At 38.2% G+C, this 14,550-nt stretch overlaps 1 protein-coding gene and 1 pseudogene across 1 annotated transcript; both read left to right on the forward strand.

The window, feature by feature from the left end:
* The first annotated feature begins 664 nt into the window (after positions 1-664).
* LOC103058745 (olfactory receptor 6M1-like) lies at positions 665-1,647 on the forward strand (annotated as a pseudogene).
* Positions 1,648-11,505: 9,858 nt separating this feature from the next.
* Positions 11,506-12,435, forward strand: LOC103060201 (olfactory receptor 6X1-like). Its single transcript, XM_007445116.1, has one exon. The coding sequence runs from the start codon at positions 11,506-11,508 to the stop codon at positions 12,433-12,435; it is 930 nt and encodes a 309-aa protein (XP_007445178.1).
* The last annotated feature ends 2,115 nt before the right edge of the window (positions 12,436-14,550 follow it).

Here is a 14,550-nt window from a genome sequence, read left to right on the forward strand (position 1 = left end):
GGAAACCAAATTTCTGGAAAACAGAACTCACTAAAGTTTACCATTGGATGGTGTTAGACACCTGAAAGAACATTTCAATATTCTTTTTGTAAGTATGTGTATGTTTGTGTGTGTGTGTGTGTGTGTGTGTGTATACATGATATATATATGATTAAACAAGAAAAAAGGGGAGAAGAAAAGTGGAATGAGCTATCAATCAAATCATAAATTAGTAAAGTAAATCTCACCACTCCAAAAATGTATTAGGGATATACCTCCACCCTTGTTCTCCACTATCTTATCCTTTCTCTGAATTGATTAAGTCTGATTTGTGACAAAAACCGCATCCCAACTCTCAAAGGGCAGTGTAAGTACTTATATTCTGATTCCTGAAAGAATTAAAATATTGTATTATTTTATTGGAAATATTAAATAACGCATGTTTAGACTCATCATTAATGTTAGCTCAGATGTGCTTGTCAATGTATAGTAGCCGTACTCAAAGATGCTGTTTTAATGAGGAAATGTAATTTCTCAATGTTTTGACTCAGCATAAAGCTGAATCCAGGGAAGGCAAATTTCCCTAGCTTAAAAATTATGACTTTGCTATTCTTGATTTTGAATAACACGACACCAAATTAATTTGTCTTCTTTTATTCCAGTGGACTTCAAATAAAAAGAAAGCATGAGGTCTGAAAATCACAGCATAGTGAAAGAATTCATTTTAATAGGTTTTCCTGGCATCCAGAAATTCAAGGTTCTTGTGTTCCTGATCATAGCAGTGACCTATATGTTAATATTAACTGGGAATTTTCTGATTATCTTCTTTGTGTGGAAAGATTATCGACTCCACACTCCCATGTATTGGCTTCTGGGTAACCTCTCCTTCTCAGGACTTTGCTTCACCTCTACCATTATTCCCCAAATGATGTTCAATATAATCACAGAGAGGAAAGTTATTTCCTTCATGGGTTGCATGATCCAGATATATTTCTATTTTTCCTGGGAACTTCAGATTACTTTCTGGTAGCTATCATGGCCTTTGATCGCTACGTAGCCATCTGTAACCCCTTGAGATATTCTGTCATCATGAGTGGTTGGTTCACATTCCAGCTTGCTGCTGGCACTTGGACAGGGGCATTCTTCTCAGTCCTTGCCTCAGCAATCATCCTTTATGTTACCCCATTCTGTGGTCCCAGTATTATTAACCACTTCTACTGTGATATCATTCCTGTGCTCAGGCTGGCCTGTAAGGACACAACCATACTGAAATGGTTGAGCTATGCATCAACAGCCCTTATTGTCCTGTGTTCACTTCTCCTAACCTCAGTGTCTTACTTGTACATCATTGCCACCATCCTACGCATTCCATCTTCAACTGGCCGACAAAAGGCATTTTCCACCTGTGTTGCTCACATTACTTTGGCTTCGGTTTTTTATGGATGTTCCATTTTCATGTACCTTCTGCCAGAGAAAATCCATTCCTCTGGTTTCTACAAAGGTGTGGCCCTGCTTCACACTGTGGTAACACCTTTGCTGAATCCATTCATATATACACTTCGGAATGAGAAAGTAAAGGAAGTCTTCAAAGATACACTGAAACGAATTGATGTTCTTGCCCTCAAAGTGAGTGAACATGCACCTAATTCAGGATTATGTAGATTTTGATACCAATATATATCCCAGTCCCCTTTTTTTTCATGTCTTGGGTTACTGTGAAGCTAGTTAATTCTAGGGCTAAATATATGGTTAAGCTTTGTTTTGCTGCAGTTAAGTTGAGGAGGTAGAGATTATCCTGAAGAATGTGGATAAACATCACAGCAGAGAGATTATTCACTTTGTAGTCTTTGGTGCTCTCTTAGCTTGGTTATTTGCTTGCAAACATTTCATTACCCAATTAAGTAACATCATCAGTGTGAATAAGTGTGGGGTTTTCTCCCTGTTTGTATACAGTAGCTTGTCCTGCCAGTGTTGGTGGAGGTGTGATTTTCTCCTTGGTAGTTCCTTGATTAGGGTATTGTTTTCTGCCTGACTGTTCATCTGGTGTTAATCCCTGCTTCTCTGGGTGTTGGCTGCTGGAGGGGATGTGTTCTGGTCTTTTTGTTTCCTTTTTACGGTTTTTATTGTCTCTTTTGAATGGTGTGCCAATGTTGTTTATCTCTCTGTGTCTCTTGATGGTTGATTTGTTTGAATGCCAAGCTTCCAGGAATTCCCTGGCATTTTTGGATTTAGCTTGGTCTAGGATGTTCAGTTTCCCAGTTGAAACTATGGCTGAGTCTGTCCATGTCTTGTGAGATGAAGGAGTTTTCATCATGTCTTCAGACAGGCAGAAGACTAGCACAGCACATCCATGAGCACCAACTAGCAGTCAGAAGACATGATGAAAACTCCTTAATCTCACAGCACATGGACAGACTCAACCATAGTTTTAACTGGGAAACTCAGGATCTTAGACCAAGCTAAATCGAAATATGCAAGAGAATTCTTGGAAGGCTGGTATTCAGACAAGGCAGAAATTAACAGACACATAGAGATTAACAGCATCTAAATACTGTTCAAAAGAGACAAAAGGCCTGAAGATCGCCTCACCAGCAATCAATCACCAGCAATCATCACCAGCAATCATCACCCAGATAAGCAAAAGTTACCGCCAGGCACACAATCAAGCAGCAAACATATGCCAATCAAGGAACTACCAGAGGAGCAAAACAAAACCCCCAGCTCCACCAGTACTGGCAAGGTAGACCATAGCACATAAATAGAGAGCAAACCCCATCCCATTTTAGCACTGAAGATGTTACCTAGCTGGGTAATGAAACATTTGTAAGTAAAGAACCAAGCTCAGAGAACCACAAGGACTCCGTAGTTCAACCCTGAGCTACACACATTCACCTCTATTGATAATAAGATTGTTGATCCACGTTCAGTTTTAGCTTGAATAAATTCTCTTGGATTGGGGAGTCATATTAAATATACTGTAATAATTGGAAGATTGGATAATAATTGGATAATAATTGAACAAAGTTTGCAATAAAGACTGCTATTCTTACTTACCAGTCACATGTCAACGAATATATAATGGAAAGTCTTTCATAATTCAGAAGAGGGCCCATCCTGAAGAATTATAGAGGATTAAGGTAAATGGTTGGCTTGATGCCCATGGTGGCAATGTTGCAATAGACAGGTGCCACCCCTCTTCATGTGACCACATATTTAACAAAATTCCATAACAATCTCAGCATTCCAGATGAGTCTATTAGGCCAAAAAGATTGTTCAGGGCAAAGCATAGATCATTTCTGAACATTGGACAGGTTGGTGGCAGCTAATGAGATCTAAATCTAATGCACCAGAAGTGTTCCAATAGTGACCTAAAATTAGAGAATGTTAGAGAATTCAGACTGAAAATTGACATTGGACTTGGGGATCCACATAAGTGCTGATCTGTTGATGAACAGGAACTCTGAAGACAGGAGATCATATGGCTGATGTGGGTCTTCCGGGCTATGTGGCCATGTTCTGGAAGTTTTGGTTCCTAACGTTTCGCCAGCATCTGTGACCTGCATCTTCAGAGGACAGGAGTACAGACGGGCACAGAGGGAACTGCTCCTATCTGCGCTCCTGTCCTCTGAAGATGCCGGTCACAGATGCTGGCGAAACGTTAGGAACCAAAACTTCCAGAACACGGCCACAAAGCCCAGAAGACCCACATCAGCCATTGTATTCCAGCTGTGAAAGCCTTCAACAATACACAGGAGATCATAGTTGGTACCCTACCTCACCCTCCCCAAACCCTCACACACCTCAAAAAGTCAATGCTTTATCTATAGAAAGCTTTTTGAGTTTAGGTGTTGGAGACATGTTGAAAATAAAAGTAGGAAAAGGGGCATTTCAGGTACATTATAGAAGAGATATAAATTCTGATTCCCCTATTCTGCTTTATGAAAAGCCAAGAACATGCAGCTTCCATTAGTATCTAACTTTCTTTACATATCATGAAGAGTGAGTGGATTTTTATTTGTATAAAGGGGGCAGCTTCCTTTAGATCTCCATACACCATCAGTTCCTCCAGAACACATGTTGGGTTTCATAGGGATTAGAAGGAGATGATAGATAGATAGATAGATAGATAGATAGATAGATAGATAGATAGATAGATAGATAGATAGATAGATAGATAGATAGATAGATAGATAGATAGATAGCGATATCCCTTAAGAGATGCCATCACAACTGAAGAAATTCACCATTTTCTCCAACGGATTCAACAAAAGTCCCCATTGCCAGTGACATGAAAATCAAATATTTTAAATAATGTCTGAATTGTTGCACAAAATTTAGGATATTGCCAGACGATAAAAGTCAAGGATTTCATAAGAGGCCATCATGGGAATCCAATGAATAATATTATAGGAAGGCTGTTAGTGCAAAGTAATACACAGAATACAACATCTACAAAAGTGATACAATGATCTGCCAGCAAAATTATCTCCCCCCCGAAAAAAACTGGATAATTAAATGTTTATTTTTTTTAGATGAACTTTAGATGAAACGCCAAGCTTTTGTAAACTTGTATTGTTAACAGTACTTTTAATACAAGACATTACCATGAAGCAAATGAATGAACAAGACCCAAGAATATGAAGCTGTTCTATTTTTCAGTACTATTGATCTGCTGTAACTCTTCCGAGTCACTCCAGAGCCATCAACAATATATGTATAACGACAGCAACAACAACAAATATTTATTTATCTATTCAATCACATAGGCTCATCTTTCAAAGTTCATGATGGAAAATATATGGTCGTCAAGGAGTATTATACAAAGTATACTCTAGCTGTATAGGTAGAGGCAGAGATAGACACAGAAGTGATAGAGATGTTACAGATAGAGACACTACAGAGAAAGAGAAAGAAATGTGTCTCTGTGTGTGTGTGTCTGTGTGTGTGTGTGTGAGAGAGAGAGAGAGAGAGAGAAAAGATGCAACCTGAGACATAGACATACATTTTCTCAAGATTAATTAGTTTTCTTAAATTGGCATGGGTACATCCATGTAACCCTCAGAGGCCTTCTAAGAAGTCCTTGAGGTACGTGCAAGAAAGTCAGAAGAAAAAAGAACCTTATCCAAACTTAAGGAACAAAACTCATATCTATCTTAAACCTACCGAATGCTATCTCAGAATAGATGTGTATGCTGCTGAAAAGGTGTGTTCTTTGGCTTTGTTGTCAACTTTGTGTGCTACTGAACCCGAGTGATATTTTTTTTAGAGCTGGGCTAGGGGAAGAGATCATCTGTATGTTTAAGTTTTTTGGGAAAAACAACATTTCCTCTACATATTTGATGCTGGAAGGATGCTGTAATTTTGTCTCCTTGCAAATGATCTATTTCTATTTATACTATGTGAAAATGGTTTATTTTTAATGAGGGAGCATTGAACAAAGTAGTGTTCCAAGTTGTGGTATGGATTTGTTGGAATCTTAATGAAATAATTCCAATTAAATGGGGTTTTAGTAGAGGTTCTTTATCCATGCCTTCATGTTCTCCCTTCTTTTAAATAGTACAATCATTCATCAACTTCAGTTTGTCTGAGAAAGCGAATGTGTTTTCAACAAACTGGTTTGGGGCTGTAATCATGTGGTCCTCCAGTAGTTATCTCCATGTTCAGAGGATACTTTAAATGTTCACCTTAGAGGGTGGGTTAGGGTTAGGGTTTTGACGGAACTCAGTTTTGACGGAAACAACAAGTAGCAGTTATCAGATTCTGAGTACAGAGTCTTACCGACCTTACTAGAGATTATAGGAGGTAGATCCAAAAGCTTTGGGATCTGACGCATCTCTTCTTCCTCTATGTATAGCCCTTCCTTCAAAATGCTAATCTGTACTGTGGGATCTTAGCTGTCCTATCTCTGCTATTGCCCTTTTAGCATTAAACTGAATAATGTTCGCCTTAAACTACATACTCAAATAGAGATACAACTAATTACTAATGTGGTCTGTGAATTTGTTTAGTAGGGATGGGGGAGAAATTAATTCAGTTCTTATGAATCCTGCACATGGTTTCCTCCAATGATCCCTTATCAATTTCCCATATCCTATCAGGTTTCAGTTATCATAATTCATAAGATTCAGAGGAAACCATATCCATATGATTTAGAGGAAAACTGAATGCCCATAGGTCCTTATCAAAACATGAGCCACGTGGTTTTCGTCCTCACTCCAGTTACCAAATTCAGTGGCTACAGGCTGTCTCAGTCTTATGACATTTCCAAAAGTCAGCCAACAAATGAAACATGTATGAGTTGGACCAGGAAGGGGACATTTAAACAATTCAGAAATACCAGGGAATACTATGCACAGTAGTTCAGTTCAACCATTCTTTCGAAAATTGTCCAAATTAATGTTTGCTTCAATCCCTCATTATTTATCCCTTGTTCCTTCTTTAACCAACAAACAATCATGTTTTCATAAATTACTCTCATTTTTTAGGAAAGAACAAGATGTCGAATGCTACATGTTTCACTGAATTTATTCTTCTGGGATTTTCTGACTTTCATCAATTGAATATGGGATTTTATATTTTTCTGCTACTGATGTACCTTCTGTCACTTATGGGAAATTCCTTAATAATCATAGTTGTTTCCATGGAACCCATGCTCCATACTCCAATGTACATCTTCCTCCTCAACTTCTCCATGGCTGAGATTTGTATCACAACAACAGAGATTCCAAAGATGCTGGTCAATGGCTTCTCTGGAAAAAACACCATCTGCTTTGCATGCTGCATGGCCCAAATTTTCATGGTCTTCACCATGGGAGCTGTGGAGTTCATCACCCTCACAATCATGTCTTTCGACCGCTACGTAGCCATCTGCAAACCTTTACATTATCAGACCATTATGACTAGTGGGCTCTGTCTCAGTCTGTCTTTGCTGGCTTGGTTGGGTGCATTTGGACTAATACTGCCTCAATCATTAGTAGTGTGGTCTTACCCGTACTGTGGGCGCAGAGTCATTGACCACTTCTTTTGTGACGTTGGTCCAGTTTTGCAGTTGGCTTGTGCTGATACAAGGGTGATTGAGCTAATAGGGTTCCTCTATGGTGCCACTATAATGTGGGGTTCCTTTGGGGTTTCCCTGGTTTCATATGTGCACATTATATTCACTATAATTCGGATCCCTTCTGCCACCAGGCAGTCCAAAGCCTTTGTCACCTGTGCCTCCCATCTCGCTGTTGTAACCATTTTTTACGCAGTACTTATGTTTATGTACCTGAGGCCTTCAACTCATGGGGACATCCAACTAAATAAAATGTTGTCTCTTGTGCACACAAGTTTCATCCCCATGTTAAACCCTTTCATCTACACCATCCGGAACACTGATTTCCAAGCAGCTCTATGGAAAATAGTGACAAAAACAAAGAAGAGTTTCTAAGATGGTGCATTAAAAGTCTTGCATTCCCACCACTTCTTCCCCTAAACAGAATACCTTATATATATCTACCTTTTATGCATTGCAGATCTCCATCCTAGAGCTACAACTGGGGAACCAGGAGCTATTCTTTTTTTTTACCTTTTTTTAAGGTAATGTAGAACAGGCAACTGTACATTCCACACCTCATCAACAAACCTTTGTTCTTCAAGATCCTATCCCTTAAGATGTGGGGATGAAACATCTGCCAATGAAAACCCAAGCTCTAAGAATTCGTACAACCCAATGTTCCAACCCTCAGCTGCGTATATTTTCCACGATCCTTCTAGCTCTCCTCTTTCTTGCTGAAGAGCACTCTGCTAGTTTGTAGTGATCAGTTTTTGGGGAGAAGTGTACACCTATTAGTGAAATAAACCCTACTCCCCCGTTCAGGCTTGTTCTCCATGTGCCATAGAAGGGGACACTTTTCTCCCTTTTGCCTTAGAGTTCCAAATGTCTTGAACCGGTCTTCAAGATGGTTATGTCTATTGTTTGCTCAAGTTGTCTTTCATTTCTGTTCTTCAAACATCTTGGCTCATAAGCAGCCAGTTTTCCAAACTAGACCTCAGTGAGGTAGTTCCCTGATTAAGACTTTTGAATGGAATTATCCATAGCAACAGCCACTGGTTTCAACGCGGTGGGTACAACCAGACAAGCAAAGTCCTGCTCCTTGTCTGTCTGTGTGTGTGTGTGTGTGTGTGTGTGTGTGTGCAAGTGCGCGTATGCATGCCAGGCAGTTGATACCTGCTAAAAAAGGGTCCTTTGATCAACCAAGTGTGTCTGCCGTTTGGAAGCTAATGACATCACTGCAAATGCCCCTGATTCTGAATTCTCTGATGATACCATTAGGCTTGGTTTGGGTCTGAATCAAGATATTATAATGTAAGCTCAGAAGTTCTCTTACTTGGATCACCACCATCACCTCCTCCCCTCAGGATTCCTCAGGGTGGCCTTTCTCCTTTCAACCTGGTCAACCTTCCTTTCTGAGTTTTAAACATAGCTCCGTCCCTCCAGCCAGTCTTTTATGTAGCTTCAATCATTCGGACTCCAAGCAGCTGATAAGTTGCAAAATATAAACAAACAAAGACTTAAATAATCATTATACTATATGAGGAAATCATATCCATACAATTTAGAGGAAAACTGAATACCCAGAGGTCCTTATCAAAACATGAGCCACGTGGTTTTCGTCCTCTCTCCAGTTCCCAAATTCAGTGGCTACAGGCTGTCTCAGTCTTATGACATTTCCAAAAGTCAGCCAATAAATGAAACATGGATGAGTTGGACCAGGGAGGGGACAGTGAAACAATTCAGAAATACTGGGGAATACTATGCACAGTAGTTCAGTTCAACCATTCTTTCGAAAACTGTGCAAATTAACGTTTGCTTCAATCCCTCATTATTTATCGCTTGTTCCTTCCTTAACCAACAAACAATCATGTTTCCATCAATTACTATCATTTTTTAGGAAATAACAAGACGTCGAATGCTACATGTTTCACTGAATTTTTTCTTCTGGGATTTTCTGAATTTCATCAATTGAATATCGGATTTTAAACTTTTCCGCTACTGATGTACCTTCTGTCACTGACGGGAAATTCCTTAATAATCATAGCTGTTTCCATGGAACCTGAGAGAGAGAGAGAGAGAGAGAGAGAGAGAGAGAGAGAGAGAGAGAGAGAGAGAGAGAGAGAGAGAGAGAGAGAGAGAAATATCCCTTAAGAGATGCCATCACAACTGAAGAAATTCACCATTTTCTGCAATGGCTTCATCAAAAGTCCTCATTGCCAGTCACCTGGAAATCAAATATTTTAAACCATGTCTGAATTGTTACAAAAAATTTAGAATATTGCCAGTTGATAAAAGTCAAGGATTTCATAAGAGGCCATCATGGGAATCCAATGAATAATATTATAGGAAGGCTGTTAGGGCAAAGTAATACAAAGAAGAAAACATCTATAAAAGTGATCTGCCAGCAAATTTATCTCCCCCCCGAAAAAAACTGGATAATTAAATGTTTATATTTTTAGATGAACTGTCATACTTTTCCAAAGAATTGTTATTTTAATAGAGAAATATATCAATATATATTTACATCCTGACTATGTGTGTGTGTATACACAGAAGGGTACTTACAGGCACACACACAAATGGACACATATCTTAATAACTTTGTGCACAAAACTTTCCGAGATTAATTAGTGTTCTTAGATTGGCCCAGGGAGATTTATATGGTGCTCAGGGGCCTCCTAAGAAATCTTTGAGCTATCAGCAAGAAAGACCTAAGCGGGGAGGGAAGCATCTTGTCAAATTGAATGAACAAAATTCATATCCCCATTAATTGTCCTAAACGTTATCTCAGAATTGGTGTGGAAGTGATAAAAAGGTATGTTCTTTGGCTTAGTTTTCAATACACTGGAAATCTTGTATGGCACTGAATCTGAGGGGCTTGGAGAAGACATATGTGAATATTGATGCATTTTGCTCCAAAACCATTTTGTCAACATATTTGATGCTTTCTCTTCATCCAAATGAAGAATTCTGTGTGCAGATGATTTATTTTTAATAAGGACACATTCAAATGTTTTTAAGTGGCTGATGCAAGGTTTGTGTTCTGGATTTGTTGGAACTTTAATGAAACAAGACTGATGAAATTGGCTTTGCATAAACATTTTTCCTCTATGTTCGCCCTTCTTTTTCATAATGCAATCATTAAGCATTTTGAGTTTCTCTGAAGAAACAATTGTAACTCATTTCAAGCAGACTGGTTTGGGGTGCAATCCCCTTGTCCTCAGGCAGGTATTCCCATATTCACAGGATACTTTAGACTTTCATCTTAGTGGGCAAATACTGGGGGCGGGGTGTCCCTTAAACAGGGAAACTGAACCTTCCCATTCCAGCTGCTGTTAGAAGACAACCTACACTTGCGTAGGTCACTTTCATGAAGAATTAGTGACATCCACCTCAATGCTGTGGAAGATAGCTAGCATCAGTTTTCTTGGATTTCATGTAGGGGAACTTTCCAACCCTTCTGATGGATTTCAGAAGATGGATCCAACACCTTTGTCATCCAGGGTATTTCTTCTTTATTCTTCTGTTCAAAATATTTCCAGATTTCATAAGTGTTACAGAGTTTTGGGGAAAAATATTTTCATAAGAGAAATTGTATTACCTTCAGATCATGATTACGTGACATTAGATCATCATGGTCATCTGCAGTCTCCTGAGTTTCCATTATTAAGTTGCATAATGTTTCTTTTATATTTATATTATTTTACATTTATTTTTATCTCATGTGCAGAGGTACATTTCTTATAAAATGCAAAACATGGAATATATATTTTTTTTCCATAGGGAAGAAGGAAGAAATTAATGTAGTTCTTAACAAATTGCAAATACCTGTCTAGATGTATCCCCCGTAACTCTTCAAAATCCTTCTAGCTTTTGCCACTCTAATTTTCCTTTCTTAATAGAGTTCTCTCTGTCATCTATCTATCTATCTATCTATCTATCTATCTATCTATCTATCTATCTATCTATCTATCTATCTATCTCTCAGTTGTATATTTTCTAATCATTTATTCAAACCCCATGCTGTTTAATTCTACCAGAACTTTCATTTAAAAAATAGCTACAATATGCAAGCTTTCTCTTTCTCTTCAATGCTGACGCAGGTTTGATGTAATGATGCAAGTCTGTCAGTTTTATTTTTTCCGCATTAGATTTAAAAACAAACAAAATGCAGTTTTAGAATGTTTCAATGTGCTCTGAAGGAAAAGGTAAATTTTAAAACAATCTATAAAGTAAAGTAAAAATAAAATGAAACCAAGCAATTTCTCACCTCTCTGCACATCCCAAAATTTAGGAGATGCAGACAGTCTCCGGCGAAGGATGCTTCCTGTCTTCTAGTAATTAATTCCAGTAATTAATAAAGACTGTGAGGGAAACAAATTAAACCGTTCAGAAATCCAGCTCAGTGTTATCCAATCTACCCTAGTTCAGCCAAATAAACTTATTTCCCTATGCTATTGCTGTTCTTTTAGAAAAAAAAAAAAAGATGATGTCAAATGCTACGGTTTTAAATGAATTTATTCTTCTGGGATTTTCTGATTATGGATTGAACATGGCATTTTATATTGTCCTACTACTGATGTATCTTCTATCAATTATGGGACACTCCTTAATAATCATAATTGTTTCTGTGGAACCCATGCTCCATACTCCAATGTACTTCTTCCTGCTCAACTTCTCCATGGCTGAGATTTGTTCCACCACAGCAGAGATACCAAAGATGGTAGCCAATAGTTTCTCTGGCAAAAACACCATCTGCCTTGCCTGTTGTCTGGCTCAAGGATTCATGGTCTTCACAACAGTGGGGGTCCAGTTCATCACCCTTACTATCATGTCTTTTGACCGCTATATAGCCATTTGCAAGCCTTTACATTATCAGACCATTATGACCCACGGACTGTGTCGCAATCTCGCTTTGTTAGCCTGGCTGGGTGCATTTGGGCTAATATTTCCTCAGTCTGTAGTGCTGTGGACCTTCCCATACTGTGGAAATAATGTTATTGATCACTTTTTTTGTGACGTTGGTCCAGTCTTGCAACTGGCTTGTGCTGATACCACTTTGATCGAATTAGTAGGTACCCTATATGGTGTCACTATCATGTGGGGGTCATTTGGGTTTTCACTGATTTCATATGTGCGTATTATATACACTATAATTCAGATCCCTTCTGCCACCGGGCGGTCCAAAGCCTTTTTCACCTGTGCCTCCCATCTCGCTGTTGTAACCATTTTTTATACAGTACTTATGTTTATGTACCTGAGGCCTTCAACTCAGGGCGATCCTCAACTCAACAAAGTGGTATCACTTGTGCACACAAGTTTCATCCCCATGTTAAACCCTTTCATCTACACCATCCGGAACAGTGACTTCAAAGCAGCTCTACGGAAAACAGTAACCAAAAAGAAGATGAATTTTTAAGATGGCGTAGGACTCTTTAAAAATCTTGCAACCCACTACTTCTAAACAGAACTGATGATAAGATTTGAGTTATTGAGTAAGATTTCCTTGCTTCTCCATTTGCTGTCTTATAACTCAGAGGCTGGTTACTCATTTGACTTCAACAAACTTGTGTATGAATCTATGAATTCTCCATGACTAGGTTATGCCAAACGTCAACATTTTGCATGTAATAATATACTGAATTTGTATGTCTAATATATATTGCAGCTACTATGTGGGGTTCCTCTGGGTTTATAGATACCATAATTCAGATCATCTCTTCTGCCTTCAGACCCAAAGCCTTTTTCACCTGAGCTTCCCATCTCACAGGTGTAACCATGCTTATACATAAACTATCTCTAGGTACTTGAAGCGTTCAACTTACTGAGACATCCAATTAAATAAAAAATTGTCTCTCCTGCGTCCAAGTCCTATATCCACATTAACCCGTTTTATTGACACACACAGTGATTTCAAAACAACTCCATGGAAAGCAGTAACTAAAATGAAGAGGATTTTCTAAGATGGTGTGTGGCTCTGTAAAAATGCTCCATTACAATTTCTTATTCTAAACGTAACTGACCATAAGTTTTGAGTTCTTTATTCTGCTGTCTCCTGTAATATAACTCAGTGGTTGGTCATCTACTTGGTATCAATAAACTAGTGTATTGATTTATGAATACTCTATGAACTGTGTTTTGACCAACCCAAGTATGTTTCATGTGATTCTTGCTTTATACACGCATGCCTGAAGAGGTTCCCACTTCTATGGAAGTCCTTTTTTAATGCCTTGTAGACATCCATCTCAGAATTCTAGCAGGGTGGAGAGGTGTTACTGCTTTCATAAGGAAATGTAGATATGTACCCTCAGGATAAAAATGGACTTGAATTTAAAATAAAGAATAAAAGTATTAGTGGCAAAATTAACTTGTTGGCTCAAAGAAAGATCAACTCTTACATTTGTTAGGGACTGGAAACCCCTTATGGGCTTTTTGCTGGAGAAAGAAAACATGAACTTGTGATTTTTAGAATTGATAATTAGGATAGAATATGGAAAGAAGGAAATTATGATGTAACCTTAGAGACAGAAGGTAAAATAGAAATGGCTTTATAACTGCTTTTAAGAAAATTGGAAGCCACTTCTTTTTTAACTTTTTCTTTTCTTTTTTCTTTGCCCTTCTTTTCTAGAAATTTCTTTATTTTATTTTATTTTATTTTATTAATTTTCTTTTTTTTTCTTTGCACTTTTCTTCTTTCTATTTCTTCTTCTTTTCCTGAGTTTAGTTTGTATTTGTATTATTGTAATTAAACTGTTTAATTAAAAAATTTAAAATAATAATAATAATCTAAATATGAAGCAGAGCTGTATTTTCTTTATCACCCAGAGTTTACAAAAGTGTGCACTTTCTGACTGATATAAATAATCTGAGATAAGGTATGTTATGAATATAATTATAATATATATCAGGACAGGTTCTCTCAGGGGTAGGAAAAGGTTTCATAAATAGGAATATAATATAAATCAATTTGCTATGAAGGAATTGAATTTCCTCTTTGCCTGAGGCTCTCAGCTCTAAGAAAGAGGAATCCATCGTCTATGGACTATTGCTGATTACAACAGAACAAACCAAGTTCACTAAAATCACCAGCTCTTCTGAAGCATCACATATTCCCCTGAGATCAAAATAGTAATGCATTTGTGGAGGGAATAGGAGAAACTAATTTAAGGTTATCCTGATGTCTAGAAGAGGAATGAGACAATAGCTCCCCAGAGTTTCCTGATTGTTTCACTCATATGAACGATCAGAACTGGTCTTATCCTGAGGCAGATGGGGAAAGGCAGTAGAGGATGAAGGTGGGCTTTCCAGCTCTCCCTCTCACTTTTGGTCAAGGGACCTGCCCAGGCTCTAATCATCTGTTTTTATGGAGAACGCTCCACAGGGTCATTAGTGGAACAGAATAACCCTGATTTTAGTTTGGTTCTCCATATTGGATAGAAGGAGGGACCTTGCTGCACTTTTTCTAGACCTCAATCCACCTTCAGTTGGCCTTTTGATTGTTAATGCCACTCCGTATACAGTGACAATCAGTTCC

Source organism: Python bivittatus, unplaced genomic scaffold, assembly GCF_059951505.1.
Source record: "Python bivittatus isolate LINGU-HERP-01145 unplaced genomic scaffold, Pbiv_v1 ctg000430_np1212, whole genome shotgun sequence".
Classification (NCBI taxonomy): domain Eukaryota; kingdom Metazoa; phylum Chordata; class Lepidosauria; order Squamata; family Pythonidae; genus Python; species Python bivittatus.

Coding starts and splice junctions, on each gene's coding strand:
- LOC103060201 (XM_007445116.1), top strand. CDS start 11,506: ATGTCAAATGCTACGGTTTTAAATGAATTTATTCTTCTGGGATTTTCT.